The sequence below is a fragment of the Pleurodeles waltl genome, chromosome 8, assembly GCF_031143425.1.
Source record: "Pleurodeles waltl isolate 20211129_DDA chromosome 8, aPleWal1.hap1.20221129, whole genome shotgun sequence".
In the NCBI taxonomy this organism is placed as follows: Eukaryota; Metazoa; Chordata; class Amphibia; order Caudata; family Salamandridae; genus Pleurodeles; species Pleurodeles waltl.
In genome coordinates this window covers 1,511,561,294-1,511,584,981 of record NC_090447.1, presented here as the reverse complement: position 1 = coordinate 1,511,584,981, position 23,688 = coordinate 1,511,561,294, and the positions used below count along the sequence as shown (strand labels likewise).

The window sequence follows — 23,688 nt, the reverse complement described above, 5'->3', positions numbered from 1 at the left end:
GAAAGTGAACAAAAAGCACCAAGATACAATCATAAAATGTGTAAAAAGCCGCAAAGAAGAAATCAGACATGCACTGGTGGAAAGAGTCACTGCAATGCCCTCTGCACAGTTGCAAGATTTTGACTGGCAGTTAAAGCTGGCACTTTCCAGCGATAAAATCTCTGCTCTGCAGATGCCATTAGTGGACCTTGATTTGGATGTGCGAGAAAACAATGAAAAGAAGTCTGTGTCAATTGCAAAGATTACTAGATATCACATGTATATAATGGTCCCTCAAGCTTTAATGTAAGTGTTGTTTCCATTCTAGGATGCACTGAAGATGTGAAGGTGGTGAATGCCCTTGTGGGTGGCACTGTTCAGCTGAACCTCACCTATTCGGGCAAGGCGACAGGGTACACCTGGACAAAAGGCAGTCAGAGGGTGGCCGAATGGGACGATCCTCTAGATGTTACCTATTATGTTACTTTAAAGGGTCGCTGTCAGCTGAATAAATCAACAGGTGTCCTAATAATCACAAATCTACAGGAGACGGATTCCGCTAGGTACAAGGGAGAGGCCCTGGTTAATAGCCAGTACATCCCTTCCAACTTTGATCTACACGTTTTCCGTAAGTACTTGAGCAAATGGATTTATGTTTTAAGTGGTTCTGTAGCACCTTGTCTCACCCTTTGTTTCCTTAGTAAGTGTTAAATGAGGCACACAATATCTTTAATTATCCCTTCCAGTATGCATGTTGTTTTGATAACTGAGAGATAGAATACTGTTTTTTTTTGTTTTTTTGTACAGGGTATGTACTGTGTGGGGCAAGATTAAGAATGTTGTTGCAGGCACTGAAGTTATATTTTCTGTTCAAGCTTTTTTTTAAAATATAAACATGGATGAGATCATTCTTTGTAAGATAACACATGAGTGAGACAGTAAACAGCTGTGCAAAGCGAAGGTCCAAATGGGTCGCATAAATGAATCCCTAAACCCAAACAATGATGGTTGAAACGTGTTGCTTTGCATTGGTGTTAACTGGCTCGGGAACGTGGTAACTAAATTCTGCATTTCATATTCCTGTGAATGCCGGCCCTTTTTTTGTCCTATTTAAGGATATTTGTTTTTGAAGATTGTGTTGACCACTCCTGGATGTGTTCCAACAGCTTAAGAAGTGCGCTCTAATATTTTCTTGCTGACTTATTTATCTGTCTATCTTTGTAAAGAATACAGTGACGGTCGTTACTGTGTAGTCGTAGTTATCTCGAAGTTTCCAAAGGAAAAGCATTTTTTGTTTTGCTAATAACGTTGGCACTGTATGACAAATCTGCACAAAATTTTCCAAAAATAAAGTTTATCCACCACTGCCCGTACTTGGAAAAGTTGAGGGTAATCTGTCACATGGAGGCCGAGAAAGTGGGGTAAGGTGGATCCCACAACTTTGATTTCCATGTTAATTCTCAGAGGAAACTTTGCTCTCAAAACAGAAAAAGGGCTGAACAGAAGTACAACAGATTTGGCAAGAAGTTAGAATTTTGCCCAGAAAGCCTGTTTTTTGTTATTTGGTATAAATCCTTCAGCTGTTTTTGAGACACTCACATTTGAAAATGTGCTCTGGGTGGGCATGAAGGAGTTAAAAGGTTAGGTATATTTGGATGGTATACCACGCTACCGAATATTGCAAAAGGGGGGAAAATAGGGCTGATTGGCCAAGGGACCTTCCGCCCCCCCCCCCCCTTCCCCTCCCAATTGGCCATTTTGGTACCCCATGACTGGTCCTGCAGTACTGAGCAATCTGATTGGCTTGCCACAACTGAAAAGAAAACGATGCAGCCAGTGGCGTAGCGTGGGTTGTCAGCACCCGGGGCAAGGCAAGTAATTTGTGCCCCCTAACCCGTGGATTTTAGCACTCGCGAGTGCGAGCGCGCCCCCCCCAGATGTTGCGCACAGTGCGGCCGGCCCCCCCTGCACCCCCCACGCTACGCCACTGGATGCAGCTGCCATTGTGGGTTTTGGGTCTTTGGTCCCCATGTCTTGAAAATGTTACAAAATAGGGCATAAAGTGGCAGGGTAGTGACACCATGACCCCAGGCACTTGTGGGGTAATCTCACCCCCCTCCCCCCCCCCCCGAGGCCCAAAAAAACAAAAAACCTACAGCCGGACCCAGTGTGGCCCTCCCGTGAGGTACCGCAGTGCTCCACCAGGACCTTCACCCGCCTTCCCCCGAGTGATACTATTACTGTGCAAGCTTCCTCGAGGAAGATTGTATGATAGCATAGTACTAAGGGAGTGAAGCTTGTGTGACGGGGAACACACCCCTGAGAGCTTGGTTATCCAAGCCTACACCTCCCAAGGCGTGTTCTCTTCCACACCTCCGGATAAGGAATACAAGAGGCTGGGCACACTTGAGAAGAAGAAGTTTTCTTCCGCCAGCCTGGTATTGCGATCTGTAAATGCTGCATGCATTTTGGGCTGTTATTCCCACACGCTGTGGAATACGGTTGCACATGTGCTGCCACAGGTCCTGGAGGAGGCCCGGACTATACATTCCCAAGCAGCTGCTGAAGGCAGAGATGCAGCAAAGGTCACGATCCAACTCACTGGGCAGAGCGGTTGCTTCAACAGTAGCCTTGAAGTGTCATGCCTATTTGAGGATGTCTGGCTTTTCAGGGATGTCCAAGCTAATCTTATGGACATGCCCTTTGATGGCACTCGTCTCTTCGGAGAGAAAGGAGACTCCGCGCTCAAGCTCTTCAAGGATTCTTATGCTGCGGCCAGTTACTTGGGCCTTGCGGCAGCCCCTGTTCCCCCTGAGACTGCTTTTCACCCCTTTTATAGCTACTGAAGGGATGCCCAGCCATGGCTGTTTCCCTCCAGCCACCGTACCATGCATGCTGTCCAGCCTCTGCATGGCCGGGGATGCGGGATCCACCGTCCTCGTGGATCAGGGAGTCCGCGGTCTGGCCAGTCCAACACCCACCCCCATCATCCCACAGCTGTCTACAAACCTTCCTAGTCTGATGCCTTCCCACCAGGGACCAGTTGGAGGCAGGATCCCCCATCACCTGCTCTTCTGGCAGTCCATCATGTCAGACAGGTGGGTTTTGCAGATAGTCCACAGGGGCTACTCTCTCCCCTTCAAGAATACCCCTCCATCCATGCCACCATCCTGTGATCAGTGACAGAGTATCACTTGGCACTTCTCTGAGAGGAAGTTTCTCTTGGCCAAGGGAGCCACAGAGACGGTCCCTGTGCCAGAAGTAGGTTATGGTTGTTATTACAGCCACATTCTGGTGCCCAAAAAGGACAAGGGCCTCCGCTCCATCCTAGAGCTTTGATCCCTCAATCTCTTTCTCAAGAAGGAGAAGTTAAAAATGCTCACTCTGGCTCAGGTTCTATCTGCCCTGGACCCAGGAGACTGGATGGTAGCATTGGATGTGCAGGACACGTATTTCCATATCCGCGTCCTGCCTTCCCTCAGATGTTACTTGCGGTTCACGGTAGGCCACGAGCATTTTCAGTTCACCGTACCCCCCTTTGGCCTTACCAGCACGCCTCGAGTGTTCACCAAGTTGATGTTAGTGGTTGCAACTCATCTGGGCAGATCAGGAGTTTCGGTCTTCCCCTATTTCAATGACTGGCTGTTGAAGGCGGGCTCCCCCCAGGCTGTGCTCTCCCACCTCCAGACAGTGGCAGACCTCCTGCATTCACTGGGGTTCACTATAGACATGCAGAGTCACACCTTACTCCCTCTCAGACACTCCCTGTCATCTGAGCTTTTCTGGACAGTGCACTTTCTGGCTTATCCTCCCGAGCGGTGAGTCCAGGATATGCAGGCTGTGATACCGATGTTTCAGCCTCTATCCTGGATTTCAATGAGACTAACTCTGAGGCTTCGGGGCCTCATAGCCTCATGTTGGTGACACATGCCAGATGGTATATGCGGGCTCTGCAGTGTGACCTGAAGTTCTAGTGACCACAACATCAGGGCATTCTCTCCAACATAGTCCAGATCTTTGAGGGAATCGCATGAGATCTGCAGTGATGGTTCAACACCTGGTGGACTCTCTGAATGCCAGAGCAGACAAACTCAGCCAGTGTTGCTTAGTCGATCATGAATGACATCTCCATCTGGAGGTGGCGCAAGGTCTTTTTAAGCAAGGGTAGAGCATTGGTTAGATCTGTTCGTCTCTGCAGAGAATGCGCAATGTCACCCGTTTTGCGCATTGGTGTTTCCAAGGCGGCAATCACTCAGAAATGCTTTTCATCTCAAGTAGAACTCAGGCCTCCTGTATGCCTTTCTGCCCATACTACTTCTGCCCAGATTGAGATTTGCGTGGCAATCGCAGGCCTTGCGGTAATGCAGTTAAATGACCGGAAATGCGTTATTCTAACAAGAGATGCGTGGCACTTGGCAGGGCTGTAATCCCATAGTAATCATGTTTCTTTTCACACTGAGGTTTTGTATAGTTTTCCAGGCTGCGGAGGAACTCGAGAAGCATTTTAAGATTGCTAAAAGTGTGAGGAGCAACAAAACATTGCAAAGCCTGCTTTACTTTCCTTGCTCTAAGCAATGTTTCTGCCTTTCCAGGTTATTTTTGTTCTAATTTGCACGTATTCAATATTTTATGGCTTAAGAAAGCCTTGTGAAATGTGCTGGTAAATCTCTTTCTGCGCAAGCGCGCAGGTTAGAGGGAACGCCTCAGGGTGCGGTGGGAGAATGCGATAGGCCGGTGTCCGTGGGCGCTGCACCCACACCCCGCCCAGAGACCACGCCCTGCGGCCAACCCAAAACTGCATGTGATATAAAGCAGTGGTTCCCAACCTGTGGTCCGGGGACCGATGGGGGTCTGCGAACCCTCCTCAGGGAGGTCCGCGACTGCTTAGAAAATTAAATAATATTAACAGAGTAGGTCCAAAGCTTTTAGTAATGACTCAGTGGGGGGTCCCCAGATTCGAATAATAATCCACTGGGGGTCCCTGGGTTTCAGCAATGATAAAGTGGGGGTCCACAGAAGTCAGAAGGTTGGGAACCACTGATCTATAGTATATATGCAGAAGTGGAGAGTAATCTGCTATTTTATGTCCGTCTTTAATGTCCGGAGGGACTGTGACACGCAAGAGGCGGGCCCACAACGGGTTGGAGGCTCCTGTCCGCTCTTAACAATGGTTATGCTGTTTTTGAAGTATTTAACCAAAAACCAAGATGCAAAGGTTCAATTACTTGCAATGAGGTCGAATCTCATTAAAGAGGCCTCATGACTTGTAGTCTAATTGTTTCCTTGTTCAAAGTCTTTGTAGTTTGTGAGACAGTAAACTGTTCTCACGCGTCAACTTTTGCTTGACTGTGGTCCTTGATGCGATGTTGATGATTGCTTTGTGGTATGCAAGTGATTGAATATGCGTTTATTGGTTCACTTGATCCAAATAACGGGTTATTTGGCCACATTTATTTTCACTTGCATAGCATGAGCTCCGTATATGCCCTAGCAATGATAATCCGTTTTGAGTTGGTCGACTTGGTTTGAAATTTGGCACATTTCTTTTTGCTTACTATAATTTTTTTAAATATATTGCCCGTCGACAAAACCCTGAAATAAATGCCCAAGGGCTCTAGTATGATTGAGACTGGTGGGTTGCACACTGCGTACTTTATGATTCAAATCTGTTTATACGTATTTCAAACAGTACAACATACAACCACTGACATCCAATGGCTGGTGAGTAAAACATATACCAAACCGGGGGTTAGGAACGGGGAGGGTGAGTTACATTAAACAACTTCATGAAGTGCTGCTTTGACCTGTGTTTGGGGCCTGTGCAAGGACGACTGGGGCGGGGGGGATCAGCACTCCCAGCTCATGGGATAGTGTTTGGGGTACTCGTGAGGCCTAATATACAGAGGTAGGCTGGACAGGTGAGTTCTCTAAATTCTTCAGATATCAAACGCTTGCAACTTCCCCAGGTATTCTCAAATCGCGGCATGCCCAGGAGATCCCACAGCTTATGGGTCCATTGCAAGTGTGTTGGAGTATGATCTGTCCCCCAGTGCGCCAGTATGACCTGTTTTGCCCCGCCTAGTGCCAGGGTAATTGCTCGCCCCTTGGGTGAGGCCAGTGGGTATGTGAGAAGAATGTAACTGGGGAATTTTGGTAAATCTGTGTTCCAAATTTATTGGTATCAGCCAGCACCACGTCCCAGTAAGATCGTAGCCAGGGACACGGCCACAACACATGCACTAAGTTGCCAGGCTGTCTGCAGTGTCTCCAAAAGAGGCCATCCGCATCCCTCTTCCAGCTGGCCACCCTGGCCGGTTTGTAATATCAATAATGAACTGTTTTGATCAGTGCCTCATTTCCCATCGCGCTGGTCGCTGATTTGTGGGTTCTTCGCCAGATATCCTTCCATTCCTTGTCAGTAAAGGCGCGTTCGCACTCCAGTTCCCAACATTTCTGCGCCGGAGCTTTATACGTTTCGGTAGGAGTTTTTAGGAATTTGTAGATATCTGAAAGAATGCGCTTATCGTCTGAGCGGGTAATTAGCCATTTTTCAAAACTGGATAGGGGCGGCTCGCATGGGGGCGAATGTTAGGCTGTGAGAGCCAATGCCTAAAGGCTAAGTATTGCCATTGAGCATTGGAGAGTAGGTCATAGCTTGTTTGCAGTTGTGAAAAGTCCATAAGGCCCTCCACCTCAAAGACATCTCCCAGCCTTTTGCAACCCCTTTGCCAAATGTCGAATGTGGCACTCTGCGCTGCGGGGGGAAACTCTGGGTTACCTATAAATGGGGTCAGGGGCAATATACAAGTGGACAGATTGTGTCGTATCTGGACTGCATCCCAGACTCCCAGCGTAGCCCTCAAAACTGGAGAGATATAAATGTCAGACGGCCTATGGGGCTTGGGCAACCAGGGTACTTTCCACATGTGGATGCTGGCCACCTCTTGATCAATAAAGTGCTTCCCCGTGCGGGGCCTGGCCCACTCCACCATGTATTGCAGCTGAGCCGCCTGGTAATATTTCTTTACACATGGGATGCCCAGACTTTCCTCCCCCTGGGCCAAGCATGCGTGTCATCCCGCTTTTCGTGCCTTTTTTCCTCCCCAAATAAACTCATCTATTAGTTGTTGTAAGTTAGCAGGACTGAGGGGGGAGGCTGAAGCGGCAAGGTTTGCTTGATATATAGCATCTTTGGGAGCAGTGATGTCTTCACAGCTGCTAATCTGCCCAGCCAAGATAGTAGATATCGCCTCCAGGCGAGTAGGTCTGTCCTGGCCCCTTGTAAGAGTTTTGTGTAATTGCTAGTTATCATATGCCCCAACGTCGGGAGTATCTGTAGTCCCAGATGGGTAACTCCCTGAGGTGTCCACATGAATGGGAAGTGTTGTTCCAAGTATGTCTGGTCGACTTTCGGAAGCGTGATATTAACGATGCTGGATTTCGCATAGTTAATTCTAAAACTGGCAGCCTCCTCGAAACTCTCCAATTCCCCCATCAGTGGGGGTAGCGTGGACATGGGATCCGTCAACACCAGCATCACGTCATCTGTATATAGCTCTAGTTTGTGTTCCCTACTGCCCATTCTCAGGCCTTTAATATATCCCGATTGAGTCGTACCTTGGTTGCAAGTGGTTCCATATATAGTGCGAACAGCAGCAGTGACAGTGGGCAGCCCTGTCGAGTTCACTCTATTAATGGCGAAGGTGGGCAACAGTACGCAATTTACCCTGATTGCTGCTTTTGGGGAACTGTAGCTGGCCCACACCCATCTACCAAATCTTTCCCCAGTCCCATTCTAGTGAGGACCAACTGTAGGTATGGCCAGTGTACCCTATCAAACTCCTTCTCCGCGTCGATGTAGTGCCATGGGGGTCTGGGAGCGATGAGCCTTGTCGATCAAGTGACATAGGCGTTTAGTGTTGTCACTGCAATTCCACTCGGGGATAAAACCAGCTTGGTCTTGATCAATTAGGTATTGCATGTGAGGGCCCAGCCGCGCTGCCAAGATTCCCGTAAAAATCTTCACATCTACATTTAATAGTGCGACCGGGTGGTATGAGGAGCACTGGGTCGGGTCCTTGCCCGGTTTGCGAATGACAATAATAGTGGCTTGGAGCATAAAGTCTGCCAGGGTTCCAGATACACTAAATGAATTGTAGAGTCTTGCTAGGATAGGTGCTAGTGTTGGAGCAAAGGTCTTATAAAAGGCTGTCATATATCCGTCTGCGCCTGGTGCCTTATCTAAGGCTTGTATCACCTTCCCAACCCCAGTGTCCCTTTCCAAAGCCAGCGAGTCCCGAGTGGTGAGACTATTCAGAGGCAGCTGGTCCATATAGGAGGCTGCCTGGTTAGGGTCCAGGCTGTCAGCCGCATAGAGTGCGGTATAGAACTGTCTAAACGCCTGTGCTATGTGGGTATCTTGGGTTGCTCTATTGCCCTGAGCGTCCGTTACCTCTGCTACCTGCTGCCGAAGTGATTGGGCCCGAAGTTGGTGTGTAAGTAGGCGGCCCGCTTTACAGCCTCCTACGTAGAATTTCTGTTTTAGGCGCAAGAGAGCGTATTCCGCTTTGCCTAAATCTAAGGCTTTAAGCTGTTTACGAGCAGCCGCCATCTGCCTCCTGACCCTGCATGCACCTGTGCCGCCAAGTCCCTGACCTCAGATTCCAGTTGGGTCCTCTTATCTCTCCTCTCCCTGTTCAACCTGGCCGCCCTTGAAATGAAGGCGCAGCGGATTACTGTTCTCCACAGCAGGGTCACCAAAACTTCTGGGTTATCGTTATTATGTAAGAACTGTGTGATTGCTAGAGTTATTTCTGCTATAGATTCGTCTTGGCGTAGAAGTGCAGGGTTTAAGCACCAGGCATGTGGATGTGTTGGTGACCCTGGCATGCAACATGTGGCAGTGAAGGGCAAATTGTCCGACAGGGCTTTCACCCCGATGTCTACCGCTATGATGTATGTACACAAATGTTGTGAGACAAGAAAGTAATCAATCCGAGTGTAGGACTGGTGAACCGCTGAATGACGTTGCCGCCAAATGTCTATGAGGCCCGCCTCTGTCAGCCACTGACTGAATGTCAAGGAGTGTGCCCCCGCCTGTCCCGCTTTCTGCGTGAACCTCTCCAATGTAACATGTGGAGCCAAATTAAAATCTCCTGTGATCATAATTTCCCTATCTGGCGTGGTCAGTATCTGCCCTATAGCTTCTTCTAAAAATACCTCCTGCTGGGTGTTCGGTGCGTAAATGTTTGCTAATGTGAATGTGTATCCTTGAGTGGTAATACGCAGAGAGAGTACCCTGCTGATATTTTCAAATTGAGTCTGAATCACTTGGCCTGGGAAATGCGTGGCCACCAGGATTGCCACACTGGCTGTCTTCTTAGGGCCAGAGGTGAAGTATTGCTGGTCAAACCATTTCGAATGTCAGCGCCTCCAATCCGCTTTAAGCAAGGGGATCTTTTGTATAAGGCAAATGTCACAACTCGCGTCCCTCCGAGAGGAGCGCCAAGCATTTAACTGGGCCGTTGAACCCCCGGACATTCAGGCTGAGGATCTTAACCATAAGTAAATGAAGGGAGCTACTTCATTGATACTAAGAAGATGGAGGGGCCCCCTAATGTCCCATCAACAACTGATATCCATATGTGCGAATCTTGCCCTGAGCCATCTGACTGAGCTACTTCAGAGGAAAACATAGAAACATAGACACAACAAATTAACTGGTTGGTCCTCCACCTGGGAACTTGCACCCAAAATGTGATGCTGGGGTCCGTGTCAGTGGCTCATAACTTCATCAACAAAACCACCTGAGGTGAGCTCCGCTGCCAGCAGCCATCAACTGCCACTGTGGCGAAAACATGTGTCTACTATTCTTTCGTGCCCCCAGTGATCAGGCCATCCACTGGGAGTATTCTCCGGGGGTGTAGACTTCAGTCATTATCCGGGTCCGATATGCTGTCTCTCTGTTGTAGCTGCTGAAGGAGAGCCGCTCTCTCGCGGCCCCTCTCTTGGGCGGTTGGTTTCCTGATCTTTCTTCTCTGTCCCGCGGGGAGCTGGCGAAGGTCGGGATCCTCCCGGGGGTGTGGGAGGTCTGTCCTGATCCAGAGCCTCCCGGCCCAGCAGCTGGCGGGCCTCTTCCATTGTGCGCAGGCTAAATATCTCGTTGTTCCACACAAAGGTCATGCAGAAGGGGTGACTCCATTTATACTTGATCCCCCTTTTCTCGCAAAAATCCGATAAGCAGCAGAAGCTGTCTACATCTTTGGAGAGTAGCCTGGGCGAGATCTTGGTAGAGCCACACTTTGTTGCCCTCAAATTCAATAAAGGTCTTGTCTCTCACTGCTGTCATGATCGCCTCCTTCTGCCAATAGTAATGCAGGCAGGAAAGAATGTCCTGCGACTGTCCCGGTGAGCTTTCCGGTCGACCTGCTCTGTGAGTGCGATCTAACAGAATGTCTGTCTCCACCAGCTCTGGCGCCACATAGCGTAAGAAGTGGAGGACATATTCCTTCAATCTCCCTGCATCTGCGTGAAGTAGAATCCTTTGATGCGTATGTTGCACCTCCTCGAGCGGTTCTCTAGGTCTTTCAGTTGGTAATTGAGGACTGCCGTTTTATCCCTTAGTGCGAGGATCTCTCGTTTATGTTCCTCTAACTCCTTGTCTTTATTGTCGCTACTCCATTCCATGGAGTCAGTCCTCTGTTCCAGCTATCCCATGTTACGTCTAATGTCTTTGACATCTGCTGCTAGTTCCTGTTTCAGTGCCGCTATATTGTCCCGCAGTGTCATAGAGGTTTTCGAGAAACAGTCTAGTTACCGGTGCATCCATGTCTAACGTGGCATCTGGGATACGCTGGCCCTCCTTTTTGATACGTTATGCCTTTTTCCCCACCGGTTTGGCGAACAGGTCTTTGATGGAGGAGACTTTTCGTGTTGTGCGGGGAGTTGCCATTCCTACTTTTGGGCACCGTCTGGGATCACCACTGGGGATGGGACCGCACTGGAGTCACGTTGTCCAGGACTCCCTTTGCCAGTCTCTTTATTCTCTCCTTTGTCTCAGGTCACCTTAGGGATTCCTGCCAACAAAACCCCCTTCCAAGTTGATGGGTGTGGTTGGGGAGACGCCCCAATGAGTTCTTGCCAGGCCAGGGGCACCACAATCAGTCCACAAGAAATACCCTGGTGTGAATCATAGCTAGTCTTCCTCTGCTGGACCCCCTTGCACTGTTATGGATGTACAGCTATCTAGACCTGTGCTTGTGGGTCTATCCGATCCTACCCCCTTCCTCGTTTCCAGTTCTACGAGGGCCCTGGAGATATCATTAGTCTACAGGATACTTCCACTGTTGTTAGGCCGCCGCTCACAGTATTTTGCCTGAGGTTTTGCGCCCCCACTGCCTGCCCGACCTGTACCGTTGTGCCTTAGGTGGTGTGGGTGCTTTGTCTCTTCTCCTACCAGGCCATCCACCTCCTGCCACTTCCTTACTGGCCCACAACTCCCCCGGCTCGGGCCGTTCCTCACCTTCCGCCTCATGGAGATGTGGGATCCGTAGGGACCTGCCTGTGGGCCTCCGCCTTGTGGGCCCAAGCCTGGCCTCACCTCCACGCTGCACCGCCGTCCAACTGCCTCCACGTGGGCCCAATCCGGCTGATCAGCGTTACCCCCCCAGGTCCAGGGTCGCTCCTCCTTTTGTCGCCGTCTCTCGGGGGGCCCACAGCCCTTCCGATCTGCACCACCGTTGGTCCCCGCTACCGCTCCCCAAGCGCCCATCCTCCTGCTTAGTGCCACCTTCGTTGCTCCATCATCTCGTCTTCCGGCCCTGCGGCCTGCTGGACATTCCCGTTCTACAGCAGGACCCACGCTCCCGCAACCTCCCACAGCCTCCACCGAGACTACGCCTTCCACCTCGTACCTCCAAGTCTTGTTGGCGTGGGACCGCAATGATGTCCGGTGTCTCCCCCTTTGTGGTTGCGGCGTCCTTTCATTGCAGCAAGGATCCGCCGTCTGCTTCCTGCGCTGCCAAGGCCGCAACGGCCGCCATACTGTCTTCGGGCCACCTCTGCTCCGGCACCCTCCTGGAGTTCGCACTGGGGGTTGCATGGGGGCCAGATCGCTTTCTCGCCCTCCTGACCTCTCCTCTACACCTGGGGGGTGCGTGTCCCCCCCACAGGCTGGTTTTACAGGGCTTTATTTTGCCTCTTTAGAATCGTGGCAGCGGAGCTCTGGGTTCCTGCGTCGTTTCCTAGTGCCATGTTGGACACCCCCCCACCCCCTACACTGCGCACTTTAAAACACCAACACCACATGGAAACATCTGGTCACCACTGTGCAGTTTTAAGTCCATCCCAGCAGAACGAGGAATGAATATGCAGATCTGGGTTTTCCTCATCAGATTACAGATAGAAATTCCAGTTATATGCAAATTAACACTGGCTTGGTTTACCATCTGCTTGGGTCAAGTGGTCCACGAAAGCAGGGGAGCCTCTGCCAGTCAGTAGGTGAGTGTGTCAAGGCAGGCAGGACCAGCTGTTGGCCGGCCTGGGGAGGAGTGATCTACACTTATGCTGAATGAAGGGGTTCCACCAGAGCTGGGAGGTGCGTAGACTCGCAGCCCCTACCTGATCAGCACACAATTTCACATACTGGATTTTCGGGCTGGTAAAATCCGGCCATGCATTTCCTCACCCGAATTTTTATTTTCCTGCAAGTTTATAGTTATTTATTTTCATAGAACAAAACAGACTGCTAGGGTGTGATAGCACTATACCAGGTGGTGATCCAATCAGTGTCAGATGAATCAAGCACACCATTCTCATTGATGAGCTAACCAACTAGAAGCAGTCACTAGCCAGATTCAGTGAAAGTGTGTGTGTGTGTGTGGGGGGGTTGGGGGGGGCTAGGAGGTAGAACAGGAGATGTGAAGGTAGAAAAAGGGGCTTTTTAATGTTCTATTTTAAAGAGGTTTTTTTTAGGGCATCCTGCATTGACCTGGAGGGAGTTCCAGGAATTTGAGCCCAGCTGGAGAATGATTAGGGGAGTCTTTTGAAGCCCAGTTCAATAGACTCTCCTATAACGTTAGAGTTATCTGTATGTTCGCAGAACCCTCACCTGAGTCAATGTAACATTGGGATGGGCCTGAACCAAACTCCCCAATGAATGGGAAGTCAGTGGCAAGAGAGACAGGCTAGCTGAGCCGGAAGGTTATTCCGGGAGTTTAGTTCTTTACCAGTTGGAGTTATTTTGGCGAGACTGTTGGAGGCGCGTACATTTTGTCAGCTGAGGCATTAAATATGGTAATGGATCACGCAGGGCCCATCAGTGTTCACAACTCTTTGTCCTCACAAAATGTTTTACGACCCTGCAGATTCATATACTTAACGTCTGCTATGTAGTTTTGAGTCTGGCAAATTTCAGGGTGCTCTTCTTGAAGACCTTGGGATCAGGCTTCATTGGAGTGACTCATGGTCATCCCTGTGTCACTTTGGAACCCATAATGTCTTGGGACAGAGATTTCTCTTTTGAATAGTTTTCTTCTGTGATCGGGTCCTTTGGTGGAGGATAAGAAATTTTTTAATGGATTTCCACTGAAAATGCATTAAAAGATGAACTTGGACTTTGGCCAACCTACATCACCAGCAACAGGTTCCTGATGAACAGTGTTTGCAGTATTGGGTCGTTTGACAATTCCTTCAGGCTCGGTTGTGTCTCATGAAAATGGCAGTTACTCCAATTACTGATTCATGCATCACGATCCATGTGCACACGTCATTCGTAACGCATGAAGGCCAAGGCAGATGCCCATTTTAAACTGGTTAATGAAAAGCCAAAGACAAATTTGAAAAAGTTCCCGCAAGCACAAAAAACAAACAAAAAAAACACTGGATGCCCACCAACACTTTATATTTGCTCTTGCATAAAAAAAATATAATAGCATTTAAATTTAAAACAAATGAAAATAGGATGGGAAACAACGTTGCAGGGCACCCACATTTTTTTCTCTCCTGGCTCCTATAAAAACAAAAAAACAAAAAATACAAAAAAATATGCAGATTGTAGGGGAAGGGATCAAAAATAGACCATGCAATGGAGGGCACAGAAAAAAAGCAGGGGAGAGAGGAAGGAAACACTTGTACTTCCATGGAGTGCTAAATACACACTTAAAAAAAGAGTTCCAGTGAGTCTCATCCAATCAGAACACTGAGACTCATGTTCCTGGATATGATAAACCCTAGAATAGAGAGGAAAGCCACTAAAACGGAAGCAGACGCCTGGGATGGACAATTGAATCAGCCAACCAGGAGCAAGGGACAGATCCTAAGCCTCCTCTAAGTATGTTATCTATTGGAATCAGCAGGTCATGCCAACAAACTGGTAAAGTTGCTTGTTGTCAAGACCTAAAAATGTTGTTTGTAGATATGTTTACAAAAATGAAAACCTAAGAGCAAGCGACTCAGCAAAGCATTGAGGTGATAACATATCCTGCCGAGAGACTGGCTTTCCTGTCCCTTAACCTTTAATAATATAAAGAAACAGAAACATTTTGAACTGGATGTAGTATTGTTTGCTCACAATGGTCTTAACCCATATTGTACCTTCAAGTTCCTAATTACTGGAAAATCAGTTTTCCTTCTGAATATGGCTTTGTCGCTTTTTGAAGTAACTATAATGTCTATGTAACAAATCCTTATCACCAATTAAAAATGATTCTTTAACTAGAACAAACATATCCTTTATTGAAGGAAACCTGCAAAGATGGTTAACCTGTCCCCTCTGCCTTGTTACATGGTAGCTTAGTGTAGGGCCAATTCTAAAAGATCAAGCATTGGTGAAGCCAACAGGACTTGGCTTTTAAAGACCAAGCTATTGGCTTTGTCCATGCTTTTTGGCACTGGCCACATGGCTAGCAATGCTGCAGTAGGTTTCTGTTAAGGAAATACCATTTCAAGATGGCCGCCGGCGTGCATGCATTGGCCGGGACATGTTTAAAGTGAGCTAACCTTTCTGTGTCGCTGTAGTCAAGATATCTCCAACAAACTGATGTTTTCAACATCTGCTTGTTTACCTGTATATCATCTAACTTTTGGACTGGGATATTAAGTGGACCTCCTGCATTGTAATCACAAGATTCAGAATGGGTCATATAAGAACTCTTTAGGCCTTGAGGAATGCAGTACCTGCTGGATTAAACCTTCAGATTTAGTCTATGTTGAAGTGCACTATAAGATCCTTAGCATGTTGTTGCTGCAAAGTACAATGGCACCTTTTTATCAATCTCGCACTAGTAAGGACAAATGCCTAGGCCAAAGCGATCTGTTGTGGCTATTTAACCAATGGCGGCTCCTCCACTATGGCGAAGGAGCATCACCCCCCCTCGCCAGCAGCAACCGTTGCAAATCCTTTAACAACGAAAAGATAAAATAAGTTTATTAGTGGGGCATTGGGGATGACCGGGATGAGGGGAGTGTACTGTGCACTCCCCTCAGTGCGCATGTGTGTTTGGCCGGCTGTCTTGTGCTGGCCGAACACACATGCGCACTGAGCTCTCTCCAGCCCGGCACTATGTGGCGAGCCGCAACTGGATTTAACCAGTGTTAAGCTGACTGTGAAATTTGTAGATATTCCTTTTTAAAACTAAAGTCACATGTCATTTTTTAAATATAATTTGTGATTATGCTTACTGTGGCTGTATAAATGTATATAATAGCTTGAAAGGTTTGTTTGAATGTTGTACAAATATTTATAATTTTAAGAATTAGAATAGTTTCTGAACTAAAACTATTAAATCAGCCTATAAATTTCTTCATTTGAAGTATGCAAGGATCTATGGAGTAAAGGTACTTTGAAGTGGTGTATTCTGGGTGATATCTTACGAGATGATGCACCTATCTCCTGCTTAGGCTGCAGCTGGCCTCTGTCCTGTAGGCAGGCACCGGTGTATGACTGCACCACGGGTACCAGACTCCATTATATCCCATCAGGCTATCACCCTGACATAATGGCACACGAAGTGCCTTCCTTGTTGTAATGATGACCATGCAATGAAATTCATGTGCTTTAGTAACGCCTTGTAGTTGCCTGTCTGGTGACTCACCAGGTCTTGGACATGCACAGGTGCTCTAAGAAATAATTAATGTTCTCTGTCCTCTTTTTCCAGCCAATCTAATCAACCCTACGGTGACCTGCTATGTCAAGGGCGAAAACTATACTATAGATTGTGACCATCAACCAGAGCCCAAGACCTACTCGTGGCGTAGCCAAGGCCAACTTGTAGCAGAAAGAAACACAGACTACTCGTTATCCAATTCTGGCAAGACCCTCATTCTTAAAAATGCCAAGGTTCCCTTTCAATCCCTGGAATGTGTTGTTCAGAACCCAGTGTCAAAAAAGAGTGCTCCCGTCCCTCAGGATTGCTTCGAAGGTCTGATCAACAACAAAGGTAGGATCTGGATTGGAGGCTTGTGACACGTCAGTGATGTCATGACCTGCAAAGAGGTTTGGAGTAGTGGAAGGACCACTCTGTCCTCATTCTGTCCAGGTGTTTGTTATGGCATGTTGAGACTCCTGGAGATTGGATTACAGAAACCAGGGTGGGGTGGAGACAGGTCTAGACTGCAAACTTATTTATTTACATTATTTATAAAGCGCAACATTTGTCGAAGCTTCTAGTTGCTAGGTTAATGACTAATTCCTTAATTCAAGGGGCAATGTGCTTCAGTCTTTTCTTTTAAAATCTGTTTATTTGTGTTTACAAATGTACAACAAAGAGGACTGGGCGCTACATATGCGAAAGGAAAGCTGGTATGGCAGCACTGTCCTAGAGTCACATCATATCCAGAAAAAGGCAAGAAAACATCGCTGAGCTGCAATCAGGGGAGAGAATTGTGTGGCATAACAGTGCGTATCGTAAGTTTAAGAATATCGCCAACTTGTACAGTGTCATTTCTGGGAAGGAACGGGGGGCAGGGGGAAAAGGAGAGTTAAGGGGGGAAATTAAACAATACACAGTAACAACAAGAGAAAAATATATTACAATATTAAGGTCTTAGCGGAAGAAATTTGGTGCTGGCAGGCTCTCCGAAATCAGGCCTATCAGTGGGGGGGGTGTAGTGGGGAATCCTAAATGATAAAGTGGGAGGGGGTATCCGAGAAATAGTTCTAATGCCTTCAGTTTCAGCGGAGTGAAGCAGGCAAATTCTATACGTGAAAAATAGGTGAGCAGAGGGTGCCATAGTCTATGAAATTTAGCATTTGTGCCTGCCATATTGTGGGTGAGTTGCTCTACGGCCATCACGTGCCAGAGGCGGGTGATCCACTGCACCAGGGATGGGGGAGTTGTCTGTTTCCATGTCCGTATGATCAGTTGCTTCGCCGCGTGTAGCATGTAACTAATGAGTTCCCAGTCAGCGTCTGTCATGTCCGTCAGCTGTTGTGGACAGAGTCCGAGAACAACAGTTAGAGTGGTAGAGGTTGGTCACCGACCTCTTTCCAAAAGGTGCGTATAGGGGGGGGCAGGACCACCAAATTTATTTGAAGTTGCCAACCTCAAGTTTACCTCTCCAGCATAGCACTGATGTACCAGGATAGATAGTGGCCAAGAGAGATGGCATATAGTACCATTGGTACATAAGCTTATAGGCTGTTTCCCTCATTGAGAGACTGCGATACGTTTGAGGGATATCCCGTCAGGGAATATCCCACTGTTTAGGCATAAATCCTCTAATATTTCTTTGTTACAAAGTGTTTGAGGGGTGAGTAACTGGAGAGGTGGCTTGTTGGAGAGTTCGATATGTTAGATATTAGTCCTTTGGTACCATTGTATGTCTGTACTAAGGTTTTGAATGGGGTGTAGGGCCGGGAGACCATGGGGTAGATATTGCAGTTGGGCTATCTCAGTTAATTACAACTCTGCCCTACATTGCTCAAGACTTCATCTTGAGTTTTTGAAAGAGGTCGGGTCCTACAGTCCCGGTCAGTCCAGGACCAAAAGGTCTATGGGGATTGGGTGGGAGTGAAGTCAGGGTTACGGGAAATCGGTGTGTTTGGGGAGGGAAAGGAGGTCAGACCTCCTGATGCTGCGAGCCTGTCCCATATATTTAATACCGTTCTGGTTGGGGTGGCTGCATACGCGCTTCAGGTTCGAGCGTGCTTGGGGAACCATGCCAAATCCCATAAGGGTCTGCATGCCACCGCCCTGTCGAAGTGGAACCAGTGGGCTTATCTTTTGTGGGCTACCCATACCGATAAGTATCACAGATGGGCTGCCCAATAACATTCTAAAAGGTTGGGGCACGCCAGTTGCCCCCTGTCACGAGGTTGCATCAATAGGACTGTAGAGAATCGTGTTTTTTACCTCCTCAGATGAAATGCGCAATTCCCGTTGCAGCTGAAGAATGTGGTCCTCCGGTACTGGTGTGGAGATACACCAGATACAGGACACTGGGAAGGATGTTCATTTTCATCATGTTAATTCTCCTTAGCCACGAGATGTAGAGGATTTTCTAGCATCTATGGTCTTCAATTATCGCGCAATGCAACGGCGGCCAGTTTGCTGTTGTCCAGGTGGTAAGTGCAGGTGTCAGATTAAGGCCTAGGGATTTGAGTGTGTTGGGAGACCAAGTGAAGGGTGCCAATCATTGGAGCGATGGTACATCAGCGGATGGGATGGTCAGGTTCAATATGCTAGATTTAGACATATTACTTTTCAGCCTGAAACTGTCACAAAGGCATCAAGACTGGACACCACAGCCGAAGGTGACGTGGCAGGGTGCAAAAGGGCAAGGAGCAGGTCATCCAAGAAGAGGTTAACCTTATGCATCTGTCCTCCGAAGGAGATGCCTTCAATCTCCCTGGTATGACGGATCGTGATCACCAAGGGCTCAACCACCAGTGCGAACAAGAGCGGTGGTAAGGGGCAACCATGACGTGGGCCCTTGCCTAAAGTTATAGGTTCCGTGATGCCTTGTTCCCCCTTCATAGTAACGCTGCTTCAGTGCCAGTAAGGACCATTCAGCCCTGTTGGTTCTGTGGGCACAGAGCTGGCCCTACAAAATGGCAAGTTATTCCGCCGCGAAGTATTGGCCTTGTCAGTCTCTTCTAAATGTTTAATGTCAGAGGTTAAAGCAGCTTCTACTAGCCAGGCTTCCCTATTCTCAGCAATAGCCACAGAGGATATTATTCCCCAGATATGGGCTTTAAACCCATCCAAAAGTGTATGAAGGGAGACCTCATGTTGGGTGTTATGTCTGAAGTAGTGAGTGATCCCAGTACGGATCTCTGCCACATCTGCAGGGTCTCAGAGGAGTTGTGGCGGTAGATATAGAGATAGCTGAAATTTCGGCGGTGTTGAAAGTGGGAAGGAAGGTGTGGGAAACAAAGATTTAATCAGTGTGGAAGTATGTGACCTGAATATGAGTAGAGTGAATAATCCCTTGTGTCGGGTGTAAGTGCCTTCACACATCCGCCAGACCCAATTCAGTAATTTCCCTCTTCAGCACTAAGGTCATAGCCCCCGTTCCCTGATAAGTAATGGAGTGGCGGTCCATCGCCAGGTCCCAAACCATGTTGAAGTCCCCTCCAACTATTATATCTCCTTCAACCCCATGTTTTTGCTCCCAGAGGATGAGCTGGATATAAGCATCCTGCGTCGTATTTGGAGCATAAATATTAAACATTGTTAGGCTTGCCGTCCCTTAACTGAGGTGTAATGTAAGGTAGCACCCTTCCTTATCTCTTGGGACTTTTGTTAATGTGAGGTCCCAGGGCCACCTTCCAAAGTACGCCCACCCCAGTGCTTAAGAGTCCGCATAAGCCGAGTGGTGTATGGGGTACTTCGGGTGCACCATTCTATATTGATCAATCCCTCCGAAATGGGTCTCCTGGAGGAAAACCACGTCGGGTCCGCGTTGTAATATATAGCCCGATACTTGCTTATGTTTATTTGGGGAGTTAAGTCTGCGTATGTTAAGGGAAAGAAGTTTGAGATCACTAGTGAAGGATGCCACGATGAGAGGGAGTCCCACAGCAGTGCAATCAGAGAGGAAGAGCCCCGCCGGCAGGGGATCATGAGATTTGAGGGCAAGGGTGAGCTATTGTGGAGGCTGAAAAATTTCCGTGCGCCATATTGTGTAGTATTGCTTCCAGACCGGAAAAGGAATGACATAAGATATAATATAACATCAGTTACAGAACAACCATGTCCAATTTGTGTGATCGGTGTCCACAAAGAGCGGCACAAAAGTGACAAAATCTTGTCAGAGGTGTCACCCTCTTCCAAGCCAGATCGCTGGAGGGAGCCATCAGGGCAGGTTCAAGATGAAGTCCAGAAGGTTGCAAGGGGGTCTCTCCGGGTTCCCAGCTCTGTCGCCTGTATAGGAGGTGGGCAGCAACCATATATGTAGATTCAGTCTAAGAGGCACAACATCTTATGGTCTTCTCACCTGGCGTCAACCGTGGTCTCGCTGGTCTATTTCGTGAGTAGACTCGCTGGTCTATTTCTGTGGCATCCCTCCTGATGTATTTGATGCAGGTTTTCAGGTCTGTTTTAAGTGAGCCAATGTCTGAGCGGATTTCCTGGAGAAATTGTGCCAGGTAGTCTTGCATAATCGGAGCAGTAGGTGAAGAAGTTTCAGTTCCCTCCTGTGTGGGATGTTTCTTCTCCGCCATGGCAGGTTTGGTCCAGAGTGACAGCAGTGGGACCTCCTTGGTTAACTTATTGTGGGGCATTGCCCAGGAAGGAGGGAAGCTCCAGGCGATCAGTTAACAGGGTATAAGGGCTGGTCCCCGACAAAGGTCCTTCCTGTGAAGGTTCGAGAGAATGCCCAAGACTCTCCATTTTTTGTAGCTGATGGGGCAACCAAGAGAACATCGATCCTCAGGGGCGAGTCTTGCAGTAAAGAAGGCTTGTTGTGGTGCTCGTTCTATGGTGAGAGTGGTCAGGAAGAACACACCAGGTGGGCTATTGTGTAGTTTCAAAAGGTGGCACAGAGGGGCAGGATCCAATATGGTGCATTGCAGCACATTGCTAGGAGTGTATCTTGTTCCCCCCCCTCCTCTCTCATCCACCCAACCCTCTCATCGGGGCCCAGGCCTCCCAGCCACCATGCGCATCTCTCTCTGATCAGGGAGGAATTTCTGCCTCATCCCCCCAACCCCCAGACAGCCACACACAAATGAACACAGAGCAGGTGGCCAGGAGCTTGGCATTTACGGTACTCCGGCTGATGAGCAGTATTAGTGCTTTTAGTGTTTGTTCACTGGTGCTGTTAGTACTGGGCATGCAAGTGGCAATAAGATGAGCGGGCAGTGTCTTTCCAAAGGCTTTGCAGGTGGCGGTGGCGGCCACGCCCGGAGGGTGTGGTCTAGAAGTCAGGCACTGGTCCCCTAATATATTGTCAATTATTGCACTTCCCCCTCATTTTGTAGGCATCCAGTACCCCTGATAGATGGTGTAGGGCAGAGCCCTTGTGCGCCCTCCAGTTAAATCTCCCAGTGAAAAAGCATAAGTGTCACCAGTGCCCACAATCCAGGGATAATTATGAGCCAAGGGTTTGGGGGGGGCAGGGGGGGCGTCTATGTTGTATACAGCAGAAGTGGGAAGTAGCAGCGCTAAGTTTCTCACCTCTGGGTTACCAGGGATTTATTGTCTCTGCTATTCCTTGATCAGGCCCCAGAGAAATGCCTGTTATAAAGTTTCTGGACCCTCGTCTGGGCAGATGTGCTTGAGGCGAGTTCACCCAGCATCGGGCCCCACCAGCGGTACATCCCATGGCTCCCCACTGCGTCAGGTGCACTGAATTCATCTTGTGGCCTTGCCACGTTCGTCCTCTGTTTCTCCCTCCACCTTTACGGGTTGCTCGATGCCTTCAGGGGGCCTGGGCTCCTTCTTACTTCGGTGTCAGCAGGGTTACTCGCATCTGCGCCGCATCTTCAGCTGGGAGGCAGATCACGGAGCACCTTTTCCTTCCGGCGCTCCTGATCAGCTGTGGTGGTGTGGGCGACATGCCCAAGATGGTGGACCCACCCATCCAGGTCGGCCCTGTAAACTTTGCACTTGTATAGCACACTACTCACCCGTTAGGGTTTCAAGGCGCTGTACGCATCCCGCTGTGGAACCCCTCCTGGCTTTTCCCTGTGAGGTGCCAACTCCTGGGCAACCTCCAGGGTGAAGCCAGGCATCCAAGCGCTGTGAGGGCCGTTGTGGAGATTAAGCAAGCTATTGCCCAGAGTTACAGAGTGGGAACCATTAATTAGATTAGGCACCGAGGCGAGAATTATCTGGTCCAAGTGAATTGAGCCCAAGACCCGCCTCGGCGGGAATTGAACCCTGGTCCTCGACCAGATCTCTGCATCAGGGTCTGCCGCTCTAACCATTGTGCCACACTTCTCCCCACTTTGTGCCACACTTCTCCACTTCTCTGCCCTCTCGGACATTTGGTCGAAGGTCTGCCGCAACTCTGCAGTTGCCACTGTTAATGTCCAACCAGGACAGGTGGTGGGGGAATGACTGTGTAGGTATCCTCCCCTGCTTTTATTACAGGTGCAGGCCTCCCCTGGTGCTTAGGATGGCTGTGGAAACGCAGCGGGCTCGGAGAGAAAGAGCAATGCAACCTACTCCATTGTACGTCAGGCCACATCCCCCTAGTTTCATTCTTTGTCACAACATAAGAGATGTCGGAATCACCAAATGAAGCGGTCTTATTATTTGAAGTGAAACGAAGATTAAAAAACAAAAAGTGCATATAGCACTGTGTGCCAAGATAGAAGTGGAATCATGCTGCTTAATCTTGTTGGCCAAAACTACGGATTTAAAGAGAATTCTTTGTTTGAATGGTAAGTAATGCAATTGTTTCACAATTGGTGAAAGTATAGCGCCTTGACATAGGTTTAGCAATGATAATTTTGAATGATTTACAACTACATAAAAGTAGTAACCACCTGTTTATGGCAATCAGTAAGTATAAAAGGCAAACTTTTCCTGATGACTATAGTTGCCAGAATGAGGTTCCAGCTACCCTATGCATCTAAGTTATAAAGGTGCAAATGACGTCTAGCAAAACCCCCAAGTTTTTCCACTATCAGTACAGAAATGAGAGCTGAGGTGGGCCACAGGGATGAATTTCATTTATCTATGCAGTTTTTTGTAATCAAAACCTCAGGATTTATCTTGAGAAAATTTCAAGCCATCCAATATTTAACCACATTCCCCCATGCTGTTCACATTTACAATCTCATCACTCACGTGTGCACTAATTTCTATCCAATCCGCTTTTACCCCAATTTCAGACTTGATTAAAAACGGGCCTGCTTTTATACGCTGGCTGTCTTGGTAGCAGTTAATTCTAGAGCATTGACCCGAAGAGAAGGATATGTATGTGTGTAAGAGAGAGTCCAAAAGATAGGTAGGTAGGTATCTTCTCTACAGAATTTGTCCAGAGATTCAGTGACTTGCATGGCGAGAGAGTCATGTGGTCACAGGGTTTGTGTATAAGATAGTACAGAGTGTGAGGGGATTCAGAGAGAATCATGGTAACAAAATAAATATTTGCAAAGCAACCATTACCCAGAAACATCCAGTGCCAAATCCAGTAGGTCTGGCTTATGTGTGCTAACCCACACATCCATTGGGCTGTGCAAATGCCATGACTACGGGCGTCTTGCCTGTCTGCGAACTAGTGTTTTTGTTCCCCATATATCTCATGCGCCACCATTAC

At 48.2% G+C, this 23,688-nt stretch overlaps 1 protein-coding gene across 2 annotated transcripts in view; it reads left to right on the top strand.

Annotated features, from left to right (window-relative positions):
* Positions 1-23,688, top strand: part of LOC138248844 (uncharacterized) — a 347,922-nt gene that overhangs the window by 87,235 nt on the left and 236,999 nt on the right. For both annotated transcript variants that reach the window (XM_069202796.1, XM_069202795.1), the window contains exons 2-3: positions 308-607; positions 16,134-16,415. In XM_069202796.1, coding sequence (XP_069058897.1) covers positions 308-607; positions 16,134-16,415 — 582 coding nt within the window. The remainder of the gene's footprint in view (positions 1-307; positions 608-16,133; positions 16,416-23,688) is intronic.